The following is a 21914-nucleotide window of genomic DNA, read 5'->3' as shown; positions in this document are numbered from 1 at the left end:
GAAGAGAATGGGCAGGGGGAGGGCCAGTTATTCAGGCAGGTAAGGGCCCGGGGGCATTGATTAGCAGCTCCCTGCCTTTAGTCCCTGACAAGGGCAGGTGGATTGGGTGATCAATGGGTTACGGAGACCTTGATATTCCATTTTCCCAGGGGCAGCCTCCAGCTTCCAGAGGCAGCTGGCTTTCCTGGCCTCCATTTCCCTGATTTGACTGGATCCCCAATTTCTACACTAACTGCCTGTCCATAGTTCTGGCTTCTCTGGTCTCTGGATGCACCCTCTGAGTTTCATTAGAGAGCCGCAGGCTTCCTGCAGTGGCTGGCTCTCCAGGCAAGGTTGGAATGAGCCAATCACAGAGGCCAGGCACAAAAGGGAAGTCTGGGTCACTTGGCCCAGCTACTTCACTGTCCCCTGACCCCTCCGGTGGGCAGAGGTATGCCCGGGCTCTTTCCTCTGAGCTCCAGGAGCTCTGTGCTCTCCCCCACGCCGGCCCTGGGAGCAGTCACTGAGGGCTCTGGGGCCTCAAGGGGCAGACTAGGTTTTGCTGTGGATGGAACCTGGGCCTCACACACACTAGCTGGGCACTCTGTCGTTGAGCCATGGTCCCAGACCCATTAGTTAGCTTCATTTATGCTAATGAGCCAGATCTTGTCCAGGAGGCCCCATCTGATGGAGGACTGTGAGAGGATTCTAAATTTCACTCCCAATGGCTGGACTTGCTCGCCTGTGGTGATAGAAAGCGTCTTCAGGTCGCCCTCTTGGTTGTGAGAAGTAGAAAGCCCTGTGGTCCATTTTCAGAACACACTATTTGGCTTTCAATGCAAAGTGACTTGGGGTGTAAGACTGGCACCTGGGGCCAGGGTGGGTGGTGGAGGAGCAGGATGGAAAGTTCCAAGCGGGTACCACTTGACAGACAGGAGGGGAGAAGGAAGGGCCACCTGACCAACAGAGATAAGCCTTGTAGGTGCCAAAGGCACTCATCCAAGGGGACTCTCCTGCCACAAGAGAATAAAGGGAGGTGGGGACAACTAAAGGTGTGATTCTTTAAATGACCCAACAGGAGACAGTCAAACCCAGGTGTCGTTCTGGAAGATTGTGCACCCCACATACTCAGCCAATGGGGAATCGGGGGAGGGACCTTGAGCTCTAGGGGACAGAATGCTGGCTGTGCCCACTCTGGATGTGCCTCCTGCCCCAGGTGCCTGCTCTTGCAGGACACCCGATCTTGGTCTTGCAAGACTGTCATTAACGCAGAGCCTGATTTTTGCTGCAGCTGTGTCTCTTGGTCCATTCTTTGGGCATGGGCAGGTGAGCATGTTTCTCACATCGGAGCGTTTCTTTCTGGTCCTCTCTGAGGTGGATGCTGGCAAAGTGGTGGGGACCATGGCCCCTGACTACTGGCAGTGTGGGCCAGGGAGACACGCAGGGTCCTTTGCCTTCCCCCATGTCCGTGTGGGGACTGTCTCCTTGCACTGCTATCCTCTGAGCTGTCCCAGCCCTACGCAGTCTCCAGAGCCTGCCTCTCCTCGCATCTCCGTCCCCTGTCCCTTGACCACCCTAGGTCCTCTCCATGCCACTGTGTCCCCACCAGTCCCTTCTGCAATCTTGCACACCATGCACTGGTCTGGGGTGACCTTGGCTGCTCCTTGCTCTCTCTGGAGGCATCTGCCTGCCTCTCCAGGGCTCTGCACTAGTTTTATGACAGGGACACTGACCCTTCTCTTTTGCCTACAAATGTCCAGTGGGTGGCTAAAGCCTCCATTCCGCATCCATCTCCTTTGATCTGACCTTGGATTCTAGGAACATCAGGTCTGATCAAGAAGCAGCTTGTGGTGAGTTGAAACTACCCCCGCCCCCAAGGCAATAGCAACCTTTTAAAATCTGGCAAGGCCAGGCCTGACCCACCCTGAGCTCTGATGGACATGTCCACTTGCTGTGGACCCTTGTCTTCATTCCCTTTTCTACAAGACCTTGGACTCATTGTCAGGTGCTTGACGACAGGCTGAGGATGTGGGTCCCCTCGTCTTCTGGGGTAGCCAATGCGGTTCCTTTCTAGCCTCCCCCATGACCTTTCCTGTTTGGTTTTCAAGGTGAGGGGCAGGACCTGATTATTGGATCCCCGGAATCACGAGGACTCTGGTGACAGCTTGGGAATGCCCACGGGGGTTTTCCAGGGGCTTCCAGTTTCCCCAGTGGCATGTGTAGGAGGGTCCACTGACCCGAGTGCTCCTGGCTCCCCAGATCTTCCTGAAATCTTTGGAAGTCCCCTTACCTGCCCTCCCCAGAGTCATGCGTGAAGGGCCTGGCAGCTGCCGGGAACACGGCCTCCTGGCCCTTCCTTCCCCTTCCCAGCCGAAGCGTGGCAGCCCCTTCCTGTGCCCCCCGCCTGGTCTGGATGGGTGGAGGTTCCAAAGTTCTGCTCCTGGCGAGGCCTGGCGTTCGGGCCTTTGTGGGACTGCAGGCACATGGCTCCCATTTGGGGTCTAAGGAGCTGGCTATTAACAATTTTGTCTCTTTGCATTTCTGTACAACACTAGTGCTTGGGTCTTCCCCTCAGTCTGTGGCCCCACCTACAGGAAGGCGGCTGCTTCAGGATGATGGGGAAGATCACCCATGTTGCTGGATAAAGATTTCAAGAAGGCCCTGTTTTGGACTAAGGTCCTGCACAGACCAGGCTAAACATCCAAATGGATCATTCGTGCTTAAGTCCCATCAGCAAACTGAAGAGGTTGCCGACCTTCCAGAATCAGGGTCAGAGAGGCAACTGTAACAATTCCTGACTGGCCTAACCATGTTCCCCTGCCTCAATCCAGACACAAAGGAAGGCCAGGCGCTGGGCAGGTGGGCTCAGTGTAGAGCTCTTGCCTGTACGTGGGAGGCCCCAGCTCAACCTCGGCATCCCTGAAATAAATATAAGTAAGTGGTCAAGATCTTTCACTTGTAACTTTGTCCTCAGAGCTAAAAACGAAAACCACATCTGTACATTTTAGCCTCTCTCGTGAGTGACAGCAGAATCCTTTGGTCACCAGTCTGGGGTGGGAGATTAGGACAGAGGACTAGAGGCAGGGGCTTCTCAGTCTCCAAGGCAGCCAGACCCGCCGGCGTGCTGGTCACCTCTGGGGAGGTGGTCACACCTCGGAGGACACGGTGTCCTGGAGAAGAACCAACCCCCAGGGCCTGGCAGAGAACTGGTCCTGCTGGATGCTGGAGAGAGCCACCAGGAGCCTAGAGTGGCCCACTGCCTCCAGCTGCAGCTCCCCCTGCAGGGCCTGACCCCGAGCCACCGTGTTGCTTCCCAGGGCATGTGTGGCGGAACCCCAGCTAGACCCAGGTGAGCGCACACAGAGCGCCAGCTTCCCGCAGGCTCTTTTTATGGCTTGACATTTGCAGCTGACCAATTTCTATCTTCTTTGCCCTCTGGCCACACTCACCACCCCAGCCACACCCAGAGACTGAAACTCTCCATCACCACTCAGCCGGGAGATTCCACCCCCAGTCTCTCCTGTGCCCTGCCCTCCTGCCCCCTTGGAGGCCACCTCCTGCCCCCAGGGGCATCGAGCCCAGGATCTGAACCCTGGAACTCACCCCCCCTCCGGGCCGCTCCACCGGCTGCCAGCTGTTTACAGAAGGAGTGAGTTAAGTTGACCAACGAGCTTTCTTTTCTCCTGGGCTGCTGCTGTTTCACGGCAACGTGACTCAGTGGAGCTCTGGGGAAGGAGCCGGGAAGGATGTTCAAACCAAAGCGGGACCCGGAACAGCGCTCAAACACGGCCGCGGCTGGAGGAGCAAAGGCAGGACCGGAATGGGACTTCCGGCCTGCCCAGGGGCCACATGACCGTGAGTGGACTTTGCCCTGGAGCCTCGGGTAGGGAAGGGACCTGGCCTGGAGGCTGGGCTGACCGGTGCCCCTTGCCCGAGGCTGCGGTGCTCCTTTATTCTGTGCCCTGCTGTCCCTTAGAGCAGAGCCGCCTGTCCTGCCACACCACCACCCAGCCCACCCCGGAAAGGGAAGCAGAGCTTTCCCCAGGCCAGGGAGGAGAGGAAGCGGAGCCGGGTGAGGCCCTCCGACCTGCTGGTGCTGGTCTCTCGCGCTCTGGGAGTGAACGACCTGGGGACAGGTGAGCCTCTGCCTGCTTTGCAGAGGGTCTGTGTGCGCGTGCTTGTTGCGTGTCTGTGACATGCCCCGGCGCACATCGTCCCAGGCCAGGGCTGTGCCTGTTTGGCTCCCGTCCGGCTCACTGGGTTGGAGGCCCTGAAGGAGTCCTGGAGGATCCCAGGGGACGGCCTGCAGTGTGCCCTGCTGGCGTGAGGTGGTCACGGCAGGGCGCTCGACCAACAGGACAGTCACGTCAGTGGGCTTGCCAGGGTTCCTCCATAGGACTCTTTTTACCTGTATCTTGCTTTTGCTCTTCTGCATTAAGTAGTCGCATTGTTGTGAACGTGAGTGAATAGAGGCATAGACAGCTGCGGCGGGTTCTTCTCCAGCCTGGAGGGAGGACCCCAGGAGCAGCCCCTGCAGCCTTAACCAGACCCTCCCAAGTGAAGACCCGGCCAGGGTTGCTCTCCTGCTTCCTCCTGTGGTGGAAGAAAGGTGTGCTTGAGAGGGAGGCAGCAGCCAGTGGACTCGCAGAGGGTCTTCTGACAGCCTCGGGCAGTTGCAGAGCTGGGCCAGAGGCCGGACTCCCAGTTTGCTCTTTGAACTGAGGGCTCCGACCTCCTATTGTTGAAACGCTTACACACAATCACCCTGAAAATGCTTACTGCAGAGAAAAAAGATTAAGTCAAGTCAACATCCAGTAAGAGGTTGTAGGAATCTGTGTGGCCATGGACACTGGCCTAGCAGCCCTGGGGGCTGTGTGGACCCCTGCCTTTGGTGTTACATTTAAGGTTCTGGGGTCTTTTTTTTTTAAAGGCAGGATGTAGACTTTTTTTGGTTTGCTTTGAAGGTGCGAAAGAAATAAAATGGGCGAAATTACCTTTTGTGGTGGTATTGAGGGTGTGGGATTATGGTAGTTTCCTTTTTTACATATTGACAATATGTTTGTATTTAAAGACACACACACATGCACAGGCACACGCTGGGTTCAATCCCCAGCACCAAATATATATATCGAGAAAAGGGCACTCTACCACTGAGCTGCCACCCCAGCTGTTTTATTTTTATTTTTTTTGAGACAGGTTCTTGTTAGTTTGTCCAGGCTGGCCTTGAACTTGTGATCCTCCTGCCTCAGCCTCCTGAGTCACTGGGATTATAGGTGGGTGCCACTGTGCCTATTGAAGAGTATTTTTTTTAAATGTAGAGATGTATTTGACCCAAGCAATAGGAAGCTGGTGTCTATCACAGTAGCAGGGCATTCATCCATGTGCCACCTCTCCAGGTTCATTCAGACATGTTTGGGCCAAAGATTTTCTTGAATTTTAAGATGGATTTTATTACTATGGGAATAATAGCCAGGAGCCCCTGGAGGAGCCCCTTTGGCTGCTTGGGAGTGGCTCCGCGGGTGTGTTAGGACTTCCTGTGTAAACCCCTGTGCCTTTCTCCTCAGCAGGGCTCTTGTGCACCTGTCAAGAAACAACCATTAAAGCAGGGTGCAGTGGCTCAGGAGGCTGAGGCAGGAGGAGCACAAGTTCAAAGCCAACCTCAGCAACTTAGCGAGACCCTGTCTCAAAATAAAAAATTAAAAGTGCTGGGGATGGAGCTCAGTGGTTAAGTGCCCCTGGGTTCAGTCCCTGGTACCAAAAAAAAAAAAAAAAAAAAAAAAAAAAAAAACCACAACAACGAGACACCCACAATCCCAGCTATCTAGGAGGCTGAGGCAGGAGGATCTCAAGATCAAGACCAGCCTGGGCAACTTAGTGAGACCCTGCCTCAAAATAAAAATTAAAAAATTGAGGATGTAGCTCCGTGGTGGAGAGCCCCTGAGTTCAATCCCAGTTAACACACATGAAACAAAACACAAACAAAAAACCCGAAGGATTAGCCCAGGCGGGGCTGGAAAGTTGAAAGATTCCATTCTTAAAAGTGGTCTCTTGGTTCAATGTCCACTATAGGGGGAAAAAAAAAGGCGGGGTGCTTCTCAGTGCGGGTGGACTCGCGGCTGAACCTCTCTTGGTTGGGAGTCAGGTGGTGTCCCCCGCAGGCTGGCGCTGCTGCGCTTACTGCCGTTCTCCACCGGAGGCTGGAGGATGCGAGTGCCAGCTAGTGGGCAGAGGAGGCGCAGGCACTGGGCACTGCTCTCTGTGCTGTTGTCTTGGGAAAGCTGCTGACCCCAGGGTGGGGTCACGCGGGTCCACAGCTTCCTGCTCAGCCTCCTAGGCCGGTGCAGACCGCCAGGGGGCTCAGAGCAAGGCTGCCCAGCTCCTCCAGGGCGAGGGCCTCGGGCTCTACCCCGCAGCCTCATCTGAGTGCTGTGTGCAGGGTGGCCTGCAAGTGGCCCAAGGAAGCTCCTGCAGCGCCGCTGCGGCCTCTTCCTCTTCCTTCTGCAGGTGCCCCAGGCACTCCGTGACAAGCTCCAGGTGCGACTCTCACAGAAGCCACAGGGCAGAAACAGCCCGTGTGTCCAGGTACAGCTTCTTGCCAATCCCTCATTCAGGAGGCATTTCCCGAACACCTACGATACATTCAGTGAACGCAGTGCTTGCCCTTATTAGCAGTATAGCCCAGGGAGAGAGAAGTCACTTATAATTAATATACAGTCAAACCCAGACCATTCCAGTCAAGAACAGAGCAGGCAAGAGCAGGCTCCACAGTGGCAGATGCGCTGGTCTGTCCCGCTGACCATTACTCCTGGGGCGGACACATGTGGATGGCAGCTGTGGGATCAGAGGAGGCTGCTGCCAAAGAGAGGTTTACTCCACCCTGAGCAAGAGGCAAGTAGACCCAGGACCTTACGGAGGCAAAATCCCAGGTGTGTTTGACTGGGGTTGCTGGATGATCCCCGGCGGCATCTGCACTTTGAGGCCTTCTTATCTTTCCTGGTCTTATCAGCGTTCTGGACTCTGGTCTGCGCTTTGGCTGGCAGGGGTGGCTTGCCAGGACGCGGCGTTGTGTTCCTGAGGCTGACTGATTTCAGAGGTGCTTTCCCGCTTGTTCATGGTGTGGATTTGACTTTTGAATTAGAGTCGAGTCTCTAGAGTCTCAGACATCTGAGGAGGGAACTGCTTTGAGCCTGCATCGGTGGGCGCTGGCAAGGGGAGTGGGCCTTTCCAGGACCCTTACTGGGCTGCTGTGGGTCTGAAAAATGAGGACATTCCAGGGTGGCCAGCCAGGGCTGGGCTGCTGTCTTCCTTGGGCAGACCTGGTCCTGCCCTCCCTTGCCACTCTTGTTCTCCCATAGGCCCCAAGCAACGGTCCTCAGTTCAGGCAAACATTTCAAAATACAGGTGCTGGGTAACACACTCTTCCTCTGCGTTCCACTTTGTCCCTCTTCCAGCCATCCCTTAGGTGTTTATTGAGCACCTACTATACTATTACCAGCCCTGAAGAAAACAGACAAAATCCTAGAGGTTCTCAGCCTTGGTTACATACTGGGATCACCTAGGTAGCTTTTTTTTTTTTTTTTTTAACATGAATGAAGAGCTTAAACAATTAGTTTTTATTTCTGATTCTTCTCTGAAGTTAGCAATGCAGTGCATGGGAATCTCATGAGGTTCCCCGCTGAGATGGGCTCAGGCATGCTGGCCATTCACCCCCTTCTGTGTGCGGAGCCCTTTCCCCAGGGAGAGGGCCCTTGCCCTTCCCCCAGGCTCCTTCACTGACCAGGCTCTCTGGGATTCAGGCCTTGGGCCTTTCCTCCCAGCTCTGTTCCTTCCCTCCTGTGGCCTCTCACACCCAGCCTTTCCCACTGAGGTCATGGCGGGAAAGAGGTCACAGACAGGCCCAGCTGTCCCATGATGGGTGCAGACATTGATTGGGGAGTTCTCTCTTCCTAGAAGTGGCCCAGATCAGAAACAGGGGTGACATTCAAATGTCACCATCTTGTAGCCCCTTGGGGACACATTGCAGAAAGATAAGCAGACGTGCTCAGCACACTCATGAAGCATTCTTACCAAGAAGTAGCGTGTGCCTGATCCAATCTCACCATGCAGGACCCACAGGAAGGTGCTCAATGACCACACGGGTGCCATCGGGAAACCTGGGTGGGAACACTATAGGACAGCCGCTTCCTCAGCAGTGACCGCTAAGGAAAGGGGCTCCACTTCTCCACGAGGTCTGCTTTAGCCTGGCCAGGAGGTTTGGCCGCACGGATGGCAAGATTGGCCAGATCTGATTACTGCAGGAGTAGGTGCTGGGTCCCTGGTCCCTGGCCTTTCTCCGCTGTGGCGTGTGGGCGCAAGTTTCTACAGTTGACAAGTGTGCAGGATCACCTGCACCTGCCTGGCCGGGGAGCGGGTTTCCTGCAGGGCCTGGCGCTGGGTGTGAGGTTCTGGAGACAACAGGAAGACTGGAACATGCCAGGCCCCGGGGAGAGCACTTTCCAGGGAGCCGCTTTGGAACAGTGAAGTGTGGCAGCGGTAGCTGGAGTAGGGTCTTTGCTGTCCAGCTCTGTCCCTTCATCTGTGGGCCTCCAGGCTCAGCTCCTTTTGCTCCTCACAGCAGATACCAGATGGATCCTGCTTGCCAGCTTCCAGGCGGGGAGATGGGGGCTGGGTGCAGAGCGGGCAGGGGCCAGTCCAGGGTGCCTCCGACTGGGCTCTGCTCAAGCACCTGTGCTCCACCCGGAAGCAGCCAGGGACAGCCGCTGACACAACCTGGCCTCAGACACCCAGCCTGACTCAGTCATGGCTCTTTCAGGGCATGGCTCACATGGATGGACTCCCCGTGCCCAGGCCTGCCCCTGGCCAGCCCTGCGTCTCTAAGCTCGTCCTCCTGGGAAGCGGTTCCGTGGGCAAGTCCAGCTTGGTGCTCCGGTACGTGAAGGACGACTTCAAGAGTGTCCTGCCAACTGTGGGATGTGAGTGCAGGGCAGAGCGGGAAGCCCACATGGGCAGATGGGGTGGGCACCCTGGAACCCCACAGTTCTGGAGTCCCCAGCTGCATGCACCCAGCATGTGCAGGGGTGCGGGGTGGTGGTGGTTGAGGCAAGCAGAACAGAATCTAGCAGGGCAGGTACATGTCCATGCCTGCTCAGGTGCCAGCCCAGCTGGGGTCTGCAGAGGGTGGAGATTCAGGGTCAGTTCTCTGGCCCTGGGTGGTGCAAGGGATAGTCTGGTGAAAGGTGACTCAGAGAAGCACTTGCCTGGCTCTGCCCACTGAGCTACCCAACCGGCCTGCGAACCCTGCTCCTTGTTAATTTTTCTCAAGAGAGGCTCCCTTTCTGCCTGTACTTGGTTTTCTAGCCTGGCCTGGATTGGGGAGGGGCAGCAAGCAATGACGGGGGACAGGGAGGGAAGACCGTCTCCCTGTGCTTCTTAAGGAGGCACTTCACAGTTCTCAGAGCTGAGTGTCTCAGAGCATCTGCAGGCTTTTGGCCCTTCATGTCCTCTGGGGACATCCTGCCTGGCTGCCACACCTGGTTCCCACCTGAAATATGGAGCCTGGGAGTGGGGGACAGCATGCTCGGAAGCAGAACTTCTGTTTAGACTGGCACTCTGCCGCAGGTAAGCAGCTGGCTTCTCTCATGTTTGTTCACTTCCTTGACAAGGGTCTGAGCACGGACTCGGTTCCTGGCCTGCATCGGGCATGGAGGGTTCCATAGCAAGATGAAAAGACGTACCAAACAGAGAAACTGGCTACAGAATGCAGCACAGCGCGCTGCAAACAGGGCGTCCTTCCTTCTCCCTGGAGGGTGGCTCCTGGAGGCCCCAGGGCCAGTGGGGAGAAGGGTGGGAAGTGACCAGCAAGGGGCTGCTCCAAAGGGAGTTGGGAAGACCGTGAGGGGCCCACCTGGGCCATGAGCAGGAGAATCCACTCCATTCGCCCAAGATGCTGGGCGTGGCTTCTTCTCAAAATACAGCTAAGCACTGAGCGAAGCCTGAGTGTCAGAGGCTACAGGACGAAACCCGGATGGTGAGGGCCATGTCCCTGGGTGACTCGGGACATGCTGTGGAGAGAGGAAGCAGGGACCAGGTTCTGGGGTTGGAGGTCACTCTAATTCAGAGATCTGCAGACTGGCTCCTGGCCAGACGGCCCCAGTCTGCTTTTAGAGTGGGAACAGCTGTGCTTGCTGGTCACACGTGCTCCGGAACGATGGTCTTCCTTTGTTCACCCTCACGTAGCTGCAGCACTTGGCAGTCGCAGTGGTGACCTTGTGGCCACAGTACCCGCTGCAGTGCTGATGACAGGGTTTGTGACCTGCCCTAGCAGAGTCTGCAGGGTCAGTGCCCTGGAGGCAGCAGGGCCCCATGGACACAGGCAGGGCAGTGACATGCTGGGGGTGGAGGGGGGTTCTGGAGATCCCCTGAGAAGTGCACGTGGATCAGCAGCAGGGTGGGGTGGGTCCGGCAAGTGCTGCTCCCTGAGCCTGGGGGTGGGGCCAGGCACCTGCACTTGACAGAGGAGGGAGCAGAGCCCCGCAGTGGGTGAGGCCCTGTGTTGCAGGAGCCAGACTGGCCGGTGGAGAAGCAGTGAGCGGAGGAGGAGAGCTCCTGAGTTTATCTCACGCTGGTGGCCCAGAGGAAAACAACTCCAAATTCTGAGCCTTGATCCAGTTTCTCACAACATTTACAGGCTGGTCGGCCTCATCTTAGACCCATCCTATCATTGGGACTTTTGTCTTCTTTAAAAAAATTCCCAATCTGAAGTCCCGTGCACAGTCTCTAATGTGAAGCTGCTCACAGAAACGGGGAGGAAGAAAGGGCTCTTCACGGGCAGCTGGCACATCTCAGGAGGGAGTGGGCAGACCCCTAGGGCAGTTGTTGACAAGCACAAGGTGGTGCCCTTGGCTAACTAGGCTTCCTGGAGAAAGGCTGAGAGGGAGCGGCCCGACCCCACCCAGGCGGCAGTCTCACCGGCCCCTCCCCAGGTGGCGGTCTCACTGACCCCTCCCAGGCGGCGGTCTCTGGCCGTGGCGTTTAGTGGTCTCACCCCACCAGGTTCTGGTTTTGCCTTCAGCTTGCCACCCTGCTCTCGGGCTCCTTCCCTTGCAGCAGGCCAGGGGCCAGGCATCTGCCTCAGCTCGTCCTCACTGTCCCTCGCTCGCCTGTCTTTAGGGGGACATCCAGGGTCAGGAGGGTGGACAGGAGCTGGGCCCATGGAGAGGTCCTGGCTCAAGGTCCAGGCCTGTGCTGGAAGGGCAGACCTAGGTCCCCTCGTACTTCTGGTGTCCTCTCTGGCCCCTGAGGCCATCTTCCATGGCCTGTCCCCTCCCTCAGGCCTGGGCTTGTTTCTGCAGAGGGAAGACCCCCTTTTCTGGTCAGGACTCTGCCCACGATGCTGTGGCCTTTGTCCCCACAGTGGTCCCTGCAGACAATGAGTAGGAGGGAGGCAGAGGACATCCAGGGTAGGTTAGCGCTGCAGCCACCCTGCTCGCTAAGCATGGCGTCCTCGGTTCACCTAGCCAGTGGTGCCCCAGCATCAGACGCGGGTCCTGTGGGAACAGTGCTCATTCTGTCCTAGTGTCTGTGTGAGGCGAGCCCCACAGGCTTCAGACTCCGGGTCGGCACCTCCACAGCTGTGGCTGTCTTTGGGAATCATGACATTGTAACTGTCACACTACAATGTAAGCAAGTGTGGTGTCATCTGTTCTTTGGGCCATTATTGTGTGTTGTTTTGCATCGCTGTGTTAGGTATGATGCTATTCTTGCTATTTTATTGGCAGTGGATTTCCTGGGTTCTCGGTGAGGAGGTGGAATGATGTATCTCCCTTTGCTTGGGGAGGGGCCCCTGCTGTGCAGAGTCCTGAGGTGACACTCCGTTTCTTTGTTCATGTGTGGCTTTCGTCAGGGAGGGTGAGGGCTGTAGAGCCGGTGGTGTGTCTCTGGGGACCGTGGGTCCTGACCTGTGCTATCCTCGTTCCCGGAGCAAGGATGGGGCCAGGACCCTTGGTGTCTCAGAGGGAGCCACTTCCGGGCAGGGCCAGCTCTGGGGTCCTCTGGGAGATGGGGTCCCTCAGGGTGTGGCTCTGCAGGGCCCCACTGGGGGTGGGTACCAGCAGGGCTCCAGGACAGAGTTCCCTGGTCACCTCTGGGGAAGATGTGGCCACCCCAAGGAAGCAGGAGAAGATGCAAAGACTAGCCGAGTCCCCAAGCTGAGACGCCCAAGGGCCATCCACAGGAGCAGAGCCAGCAGGTCTCCCAGGGGCCACCTTTTAACTCCTGCCACCCAGAGGGTCAGTCCTTCTGCAGAGGGTGCCTGATGGAGGGGACAGCACACCCTGGGCAGGAGTAGCCACTGGCCAGGACAGGCTGCCACCACCCAGGGCTCCCCAGGGATCACCCCTCCCCCGTCCCATTGGCCCCAGGCAGCATGTGCTGGCCCATTTCCCTGCGCTGTGGGGCCGTCCTGGTCACGCCCTGTGTTGTGCATGCAAGCCCAAGCTCCCCCAGGGCCTGCAGGGCTTTATACACCAAGGGGACAGTGACAAACTGGTGCAGAGCACATGGGACATGACCAGCGCACTTCCCTGTGAAACTCAGAACTCTGCCGATGTCCTTGGACCCCTGTGTGTGTGCATTTCATGCTCCAGCCTCTCCGCAGGTTGTCATTTTTACTGAATGGTGAGTGCTACAGAGAGGGTTCAAATGAGTGGATTCTGAAAAGGTAACACAGTGCAGGTGCAGCCCAGTCGGTGCAAAGGAGCACGCATCAGGGCACCCCCTCTGCTACACTCTGAGTTCCTGTTCTCTTGTTCCGTGTCCACTGGGGCTTTGGGAAGCAGGCCGAGGAGGAGGAAACTGCTGTGCCTCAGTGGGCCGGGATAGGACAGCGCCAGGGGCCGCCAGCTCACACAGTAGTTCATCAACACCAGGCCGTTGTGCTATCTGGACCAGTGTATTCTAGAAACTATATAAATCTCTGGCTCTTGGCCCCATCTGGCCCCACTTATTGCCAATATCATTTTGGGTAAAATCTCCAAGAGTGTCTGGATTTCTTAGAAATTTACTTGTTTATTTTTGTGGTGCTGGGGACTCAACCCAGGTCCCCTCACAGGTTAGGCCAGTGGTCTGCCCCGAGCGACACCCCCAGTCCTTTTTACTTTATTTTGAGACAGTGTCTGACTAAGTTGCCCAGGCTGGCCTTGAACTTGTGATCCTCCGGTTGCAGACTCCCAGGTAGCTGGGATCACAGGCCTACCCTGCTGCTCTGTGTGGAATGTGTCTATCGATCACATTTGGCTGTAGTTGCAAAGGTGTAGGAAATAGGGTCGGTGGCGTTTTGAAAGTAGAAGGTGGTACTTGTGTGCTCTCTCCCGGGCTGGAGCCAGCTGCCGCGGGCCCAGGTTGCCTCAGAAACCTGCACAAGACCCACCGGACAGGCCTCTGAAGCTGAGAGAGAACCTAATTAAGCCCCATAGCTTCTTGCTTGGGTGGCTTCCTAAGTGGACTTTCCCTCAAGTCACTGGTTGGGAGGTCACATGATCTCTTGAGGCTCCCACTAGCTTTGCCACAGAGCACCCCCGGACACGGGGACCGTGACGATAAGGACGCCTTGGTTACTTCTCAGGACTCCCAGGTGACTCTTGTCAAAAACACCGACTCCTCATGTGGGCCTCACGTGGGTCTGACAGGGACCTCTCCATGTGAGGAGGCCCCAAGCTCTACCTTCATTCATGGTGATACCACCATGTTCAGAAAACGCATCCAGGAAGAGCCCCGGAGCTGGATGGCACACGTGCAGACGGTGCTGCCCCTCCGACCTCCTTTCTCCACACCTTCCGTCGCCCCCTGGATCCCGCAGACAGGCCCAAAGCTATGCTCAGGAGGCAGATTCGAGACTGGGTGTCCCCTCCGTGCTCGGCCACCTTGCAAGTACTCTTTCTCCTCAGCACCTTGGCTGGTGCCTGGCCGCTGTGTGGAGGGCTGTGTGTGCTGGCAGGGCGGCAGGTCCCTCCCCTCTCCAGGGAAGGTGTGGTTCTGTCAGTGAACAGCCAGCACTGACTCTGGCGCCTGTTGCTTGGACTACGTACCCTGCGCTTCTTGTGAGTTTATTGGGTTTTTGCATCGATCTGAACTCAAATGTTGGCCACCATTTTTGAAGTGGAAAAGAGAAAGGTGAGAGACTAAGGTTGGTAAGTGGAAGACTGAATCTGAGCTTTGTCCACATGCTGCTTGGCTGTGAAGCCTGGATTCAAAGTCAGACATGTGATCTGCAATGGTAGGGCAGACAGCCCAGGGTGCGGGCAGTGACTCCAGGGGCCGCCAAGCAGGCGGGAAGAGGACGTCGAAGTTGGCGCACCAGAAACACTGCTGCCGGTCTTCTCATGCAGTTCTATAGCCCCCTGGGTAGTGGGTACCATTTGCTGGCCTTAGAGAAGAGGAAACTGAGACCCTGGGAGTTTAAGCAAGTTACCTAAGTCCACACTGTGGACCCTGCCCAGGGCCCACAGATGGCCTGCATCTAGGGAGCCTACTGTGCTGGGTGGTTCATGTTTGGGCTTGACAGGGGCCTGTGTGAGCTACAGCCACTAATCCGACCGTCCAGACAGGGCCGCTGTGTGGACTGAGCACGTTAGTCTGACCTTGAGTCCACGCCCTGCAGGAAAATGCTGGATGCATGGGCAGAATAGCTTATAGCTACCTCTGTCGAGGACCCAGACCAACTCCATTCTCCTGGAGAGAATCAGGATCTTCCTGCTCCATGCTGGAGTTCTCTGTTCAGCCCTGAGCTCTGTCTGTGGTGGAGCTGTGTCCCCCAGAGATATTGCTAGGTCCTAACCCCAGAGCCTGTGAGTGTGACTTTAGGGTCTTTGCAGACATAATGAGTTGAGATGAGCTCATCCTGGACTTAGGATGTTCCCAAGTCCAGTGCCTGGTGTCCTTGTAAATAGAGGAGGGGACACAGGGACACAGAGAGGAAGGCCATGTGCAGATGGAGACTGAGGTTGGGGTGAGGTGTCTACAAGCCAAGGAGCACTGAGGGGTGCTGGCCTCCCCTACTGTGGAGAGAGGCAGGAACGGTTTCAGCCTCAAAGCCCCCAGAAGGAGCAGCCCCTGTCCCCCAGAACTGAAAGAATACATTTCCATTGTTTAAAGTCCCCCAGTTTGTGGCCATTTGTTACTGCAGCCCCAGGACAGTCATGCAGTGTCCTGGGAGTGGAAGTTTTAGTTTTGAATCTAAATCTAGATTCAAATTTAGCTAGAATCTCTCCAACAGGCCCCAAACCTACCCTGGGTCTGGGTGGGCAGGGCAGCGTGCTGGTAGGAGCCAGTTGGTCCCTGCTGACCCCTTCACGCCCTGACACCTTCCCCTCCTGAACTCTTGCCCTCTGATTCCCCCTTTGAGCCACACACGACGGCACAAACCATTTTGCTGCTATTAAACGATGAGTTTAAAACACATCACTTTGGAAAGCTTAGGGAAAAAATCTCAAATGAGCGGGGATGGCCCAGCATGCTCCAGTGCTCACGGTAGACATGGCGGAGTGATTTAGTAGGTGCACGCCTACGACAGTCCTGCCCCCGGCCTCACTCTTCCTGGGGCAGCGGAGAAGGCGGAAGGCTGCAGCGGAACATCCCTCGCTGCCCTGAGGACGGTCGCTGGGCGCCTCTGCAGACAGTGGGGGGCTTTCTAGGTGAAGTGGAAGGCTACCAAGTGGGAGCTGCCGAGGAGCGGGGCTGGCATGCAGGGGTGACAGGAAGGTGGGCGAGGTCGGCTGCTGGTGGATCCGAGGGCCTCCCTGCAGGACGGGCTGGGGAGCAGAGTGGCTAGAGGACAGGGCTGCAGGTCCCCGAGCCCCGCTTGTGGCTGGAAGCCCGGGCTGCGTGGGCCTCTCGGTCGTGGAGACCTCTTCCCAGCAGGACGCGCCTCCTCCTCTCAGCGAACTCCCGCCGCCCTGTTCAGGTGCCTTCTTCACAAAGGTGGTGGATTTAGGAGCCTCGTCTCTGAAGCTGGAGATCTGGGACACGGCTGGCCAGGAGAAGTACCGCAGCGTCTGCCACCTCTACTTCAGGGGCGCCAGCGCCGCTCTGCTGGTGTACGATATCACCAGGAAGGTAGGGCTGCCCTCCAGGTGGCCCCGCTTCTCCAGGGGTCCGCCCTCTTCTCCCAGGTGGTGCAGCCGTCTGCGTCCTGTGCTGTGCCACCCTCTGTGGTGCGCCCTGGTCACCTGACTACCCCACCTCTGTGCTTGGGCTCTGCCCTCCATGATTGGCCCAGCAGGCCCCACCCAGGGCACGGCCTCCACCCTCACTAGTCCTGGAGTGGGGGGAGATGGCGGGGCTGTTCCAGACAACCCCCTGCGCACCCGCGCACTGGGAGGGAGGGGCCGACCTCACGGGGCTGCAGGCCCGCCCTGGGAGGCAGGGACCAGCCATGCGGGGGTGAGGGAGTGGCAGTGGCCTGGGGGAGTGCGCAGGGTGGGATGCAGGAGGGCGGGCCACGCAGCGTGGCCCAGGCCTGTGGAAAGCAGGTCCTCAGCAGCCTTGGGATGGAAAGGCTGCAGGGAGGATGGAAACCTCTTCCTTGGTCTTTGGGGTACTGCAGTTAGGAGCGGGGTGTGGGGTGGTGACCACTTCCCCCAGCTTTCCTGCACAAAATGGTCCTAGGATGCAGGCTCCTGGCTCAAGCACCCTGTGGTCCCTCCTCCTGGGCTCCTGCAGCCGGCTGCCTGGCTGCAGAGACCAGCCAGGGTGGGAGCAGGCAGGCCACCCTCCCAAAGGAACGAGAAGCCCCGTGGGCCTGGGCTCCCATGGTGTCCTGAGATATTCCCCCAACCCTTGCCAGGCCGCCCACTTTCCTGGAGCTGGAGACCACTGCAGATCCCGAAGCGTTTCTCTCTTCCTAGGATTCCTTCCACAAGGCCCAGCAGTGGCTGGCAGACCTGGAGAAGGAGCTGCACCCAGGGGAGGTCGTGGTGATGCTGGTCGGCAACAAGACGGACCTCAGTGCACAGCGGGAGGTGACCTTCCAGGTGCTGTTCGACCCAGTGTGTGTGTGTGTGTGTGTGTGTGTGAAGCCCCACCCGCAGACCTGGGTTGCCACCCACAGGCTCACACGTGCACACCCACACCATACCCCAAGGCATGCCGTGCACACACCCACACGCTTGCACTTGCACACACACCCCACACTCACACACAGGTCCAAACATGCAGGCACACTGCTACTCACACCCATGCTTGCACCCCACACACCCATCCTTGCACGCATGTACATGCACACGCACACCTGTGCACTCCTGTGCCCCCCCTACTTTCCACCTTAGTGTCCCTTTTGACCATAGATGTCTGGTCCTTCTGGAGGGCGCAGCTGGCTCACCTGTGGAGAGCCGGGACCCTGCCCAGGCCCTCCCGGGAGCTGGCCCAGAGTCCCTGGCTGGGGCATGGGGCCTCCCCTCCAGCCTCAAGTCCTGGCTGGTTGCCTGGTGCCTTCCTGCCTCCTTGGGAGACGTGGGTTTTGTTTTTGACATCTTATTGAAGAGGGTCAAATGATCAAATCCAAGCTTCTTTGGTTGGAACTGTGCAAGGGACAGAAACTTCAAAAAGTTGCAGTTTTTCTATGAGATGACATGCAGCAGAGTAAACGCTGAAGAGACAGGGGTGACGTGCAAGGAGGCAAGGCTGCCGTGGCCTCGTGCCTGCAGCCGTGTGGGCAGCGTGGGCGCGTTGCGAGCGTGTGTAGGGGGTGTGTGTGCATCGAGGTGGTCTGTGGCGTGCAGGTGTGTGTGGGCACCTGTGTGCAGGAGTCAGCCCTCTGTGCCTGAGTTCACATCTGCAGCCTCACCAGCCATGGATCTAAAAGAAATTGTGTGTGTACTAAATGTGTACAGGCGGTTTTCTCATCCTTTGTCCCTAAATAACGCAGCACAACAACTATTTTGACAGCACTTCCATTGCGTTAGCATGGTGGTGATCTAGAGATGGTTTAAAGTGCGCAAGAGCAGGTCTATGCACACGGCACCGTGTTACAGAAGGGCCTTGGGCAACAGGGCATTGGTGTCTTCAGGGGTCCTGGAACCTGTCCACATGGATATTGGGGTGCCACTCGGCGTGTGTGGGAGGACACTGATGTGGGGGTGCATGTGCTCACGTGCGTACAGCAGCGTGTGCGCATTGGTGTGGGAGTGGGCTGGGTTTCAGGACAGGCTTTCCTCAGGCTAGGCAGAGGAGGAGGGGCGGTGCGGGAGGCAGGCGTGGGGGCATGGGTGGCAGGAAAGGGAAGGGTCCTGCCGAGAAGGCCCTCTGGGCTAGAGAACAGAGCCCCTGACGCGGGGCATTAGCCACGGCAGCGTTGGTCTAGAGGCAGCAGTGGGTCCCTAGAGGATTGTGACAGGAATAGGACCTGGTGGTGACTCAGGGGGGGGGCCCTGGAGGCAGCCAGGGCCAGCTGGGAGAGCAGAGTCAGGCAGAGAGACCCGAGGCTTAGTTCTGCTCTGTCCAGCTGGGGGGCATTGCTGCCTCAGCTTTCCCAGCCTCTCTGCTGTGGGCAGTGCCAGACTTGCCTATGGCCCAGACATGCGGTGGTGTGGATCCCCGGGAGTGTCCACTGGGGCCTGGGCCATGCACCAGCTCTGGGTCTCCCTGTGCCATGGGCTCTAGAGACAAAGGCAACTGCTCAGAGGGAGGGCGCTCAGGGCACAGCTGAAGATGCTCTTGCGACCCCAAAGGGCCTGGGCAGGTGGGAGCAGGCAGGGTCCTGGGAGGCGGCACCCCAGGCTGTTACTCTAGGCAAGCTAGTACCACTGAGCTGCATCCCCAGCCCTGAACTGTCACTTTCAAATGATTCTGCCATCGCAAAGAGAGCATAGACGTTCCACGTGCTTCTGCAAACGCCAACATCTTGCATGACGGCAGGACCGTCACGCCTGCTCACTACGCTGCAGCTCTTACGCAGCCCACTCCTTTTCCCACTGATGTCCTGTTGTTGGCAGGAGCAGCTGCTCCCAGATCTGGCCACTGAGGGTCCTTGGAGCTGACCTCTGTGTCCCTCCCACCTGTGAATGTCCCTGTCACTGTGAGCTCTTCCGAACTTTCTGGCTCATTGTATGTCCTGGAATTGGCCATTCGCAGAGGGGCCTGGTTCTCAATTTTGGGGAATTCATTTAGAAACCAGCATCCAGGTGTTGGGTGTGCTCATGGCCAAGGGGAGAAGACCATGGACTTTACCCCAAAGGCCTCAGGGGACCAACTGGTAGGGGTGGGCTGACGCAGGGCTCTGATGAGTGGGACCTGGCTCTGTGGTGGTGACAGGGAACAGGGAAGCAGGAAGAAGATTCCAGGGAATTTGGGAGAAGGTAGAGGAGCAAGGGGAGGTGGCATCAGTCAGAGCCTTGGGGGTCACCCAAGCTGGAGCCCCTCTGCCAACTCAGCCGAGGATGAGGCGGGGGTGGCAGGCAAAGCTGCCCACTGGGCCAGGCTGGTGAGTTTGGCAGCCCCGTGAAGTTACCGCGTGGGGAGGGAGGAGAAGGCAGGTTCAGAGACTCAACCTGGCTGAGAAGCCAAGTGGAGGGGATGCAGAACTGCCCCAGGGCTGTGGCCGGGCAAGCCCAGTTGGCAGAGACCTGGGCTGCCAGCTCAATGTGAGATGGTATGGGGACGTCCCCTGCTGGCCCCTCCTAAGGCAACCAGGAGCTTCTCTTGTTGGGAGAGAGGCCAGGAGGCTTGGGGAGAGTGGGCAGGGGAGACCCCACTCCTAGGCGACCCTGACTCCTGGGCAGGGCCCTGGCCTCTCCTTCCTGGTCACATGTGTCTCTGCTCTGATTTCTCCACTTAGCCTGACCCTGGCAGGGAGCAGAAGTCCTGCTCTGCCCCCCGCTCCTCCCTCGCCTCTGCCTGCTGGACGGCCACGGCCACGGGAGGTTCCTTCCCTGTCCGGCTCCAGGAGCCCCCTCCAGCGCCACCCCTCCCCTCCTGCGTCCTTCCCTCTTGGTCCTGGGCCGGCTGCTCCAGGGGTACCAAGAGCCAGAGCTCAGGACCAGAAGGAACACAAGTAGGGTTCTCCAAGGGCCTGTGGTGCTTCTCGGGTGTTGGTGCTGGAAGTCAGTGGTGTCCTCGGAAACCTCACAGAAACCCCTCGTTTCCCCTCAGGAAGGGAAGGAGTTTGCCGAGAGCAACAGGTTGCTGTTCATGGAAACTTCTGCCAAGCTGAACCTTCAGGTGTCCGAGGTCTTCTGCGCCGTGGGTGAGTGAGTGGCAGCCCACAGGCCAGATGAGGCAGCTGGGACCCAAGAATGTCCTGGGGGTTGGGGGGTGAGCAGGAGGGACAAGGAGTCCATGGTTCACGGCTCTGGTGGGTGTCTGGTGGAGTCTGGGCTGCTCTGCCTGCAGGCTCTGCTGACCTGGGGGATTCTGTCCCCAGCCAACACTCCCTTCTGTCTTTCACAGCTCAAGAGCTACTGCGGAGAGAAGTCAGGCAGAGCCACAGCCCCCTCAGGGGGACCCAGCCGTGGTTCTTAGGAGGGTCCTGCCCGGCAGGCCAAATGCTGCGGCCCGTTAGAAGTGCCACTCCAGGGGCCACAGGAGGACGTCCATGGCGGGCCTGGGGGAGCCTCCAGAGTGAGCCACTGTCAGTCGGCTCTCCATCAGCTGTCCTTCTCGACTGGTGCTGGACTGTGCCTAAGGGCTGGCGCTCTGGAAGTCAGCACCCTTTACCACAGCCACTTACCGTGGCTGGTGGGGATTGCTCAGGGAGGGTGTAGTGTCAAATGACTCTCAGAAGGACTGCTGGCCCAACTCGGCAGACCCACCTGTTCCTGGTCCCACCAGTCACCTCATCGACTGCTCTGTCACCTGGCATGGAGGTTTGCATGAGACAGAGAGGACGCAGGGATCAGAACAACTCCACGACAGTGATGGTGGACAGACACCTCCATCTGGCTGGGGCTGTGTTGCTGGCTGGGGCTGGGCCAGCTGGTTCTGGGTGGGGTGGGGGAGCAAGCCCCACGGGAGGTGGCAGTACCGGGGAAATGAGCCATGGCCCAGGTGGCTGCTCTCAGGCCTGGTCCCTGGGGAGGATGCCCACGACAGGTGGCTGGGGTGGACGTAGGCAGCCACGGTCCTGCCAGGGAGAGCAGAGGGTCGGACTTGACTCCAAGGTGTCAGTTGTGACCTTGAAGCATCTTTTTTTTCTAAAAATTAAACCGCTTGAATGATTTGGCTCTGGGTGTGTTTGGAAGGGTGAGCTGGGCACAGCCTGGTGGACTGTGATGTCCGGGGCACCCCAGGGGCTCCTGAGCTGCATGGAGGGAGGCGTGACTGGGCGGGGTGCCTCTCTGATGACACCTGACGTGTGGCCCCCTGAGACTGCTTGGCTTTATGGAGAAGCCTGTCCTGGTTTGGGGAGGTGGACTCCAGGTGACTTCTCTGTTAGACCCCTCTTGACACTTGATGCACAAGGGAAAGGTGTTCCAAAGGGGAGGCATCGGGTGATTTTACCTGATCTCTGGCCTCCACAGTACGCAGGTAAGAAGCCTAAGTATCGTGACATTTGCCGGTCAACTGCTCTGAGGAGGGACAGATGCAGTCCCCTCCCGTCTGACCCTGAACTCTCATCCCTAATGAGCCTCGCCGGGGAGGGGTGCTCTCTGCTCAGTCCGCTTTGCATGGAGAGGACTACCCCATCCAGGGCCTTGGTCTTAGGGTGGGGGCATCCCAGGGAGACACACGTGGCAGGGGGTTGATGGGAGGCGGGCATTGGCTAGGATGCTCCTGGGGGGTTGGAAGGACTGTGTCCTGGTGGGAGAGCCCGACCCCTCCAGCAGCTCTCCCTCCTGGGGTTCTGGCAGCTCCCCCCCACCCCATGTCCCCAGTCAGACCCGCCCAGCCTGGGCCTCTCAGCACCTCACCTACAACTTGGTACCACAGGTTCCAGGGAGGGCCCT

General features: G+C 58.0%; 1 protein-coding gene across 1 annotated transcript; it reads left to right on the top strand.

Moving 5' to 3' along the window:
- Positions 1–3870: 3870 nt before the first annotated feature.
- On the top strand, positions 3871–20746 carry RAB17 (RAB17, member RAS oncogene family). The gene is given in 8 exon segments (XM_079132296.1): positions 3871–4115; positions 8792–8951; positions 15938–16089; positions 16881–17006; positions 20122–20215; positions 20419–20432; positions 20435–20486; positions 20489–20746. Coding segments are annotated over 7 exon segments (849 nt in total). The 5' UTR covers positions 3871–4115; positions 8792–8794; the 3' UTR covers positions 20743–20746.
- The last annotated feature ends 1168 nt before the right edge of the window (positions 20747–21914 follow it).

Source organism: Sciurus vulgaris, assembly GCF_902686455.1.
Source record: "Sciurus vulgaris genome assembly, chromosome: 3".
Classification (NCBI taxonomy): domain Eukaryota; kingdom Metazoa; phylum Chordata; class Mammalia; order Rodentia; family Sciuridae; genus Sciurus; species Sciurus vulgaris.
Note: the sequence above shows the minus strand (reverse complement) of the source record. Positions and strands in the feature narration are given on the sequence as shown.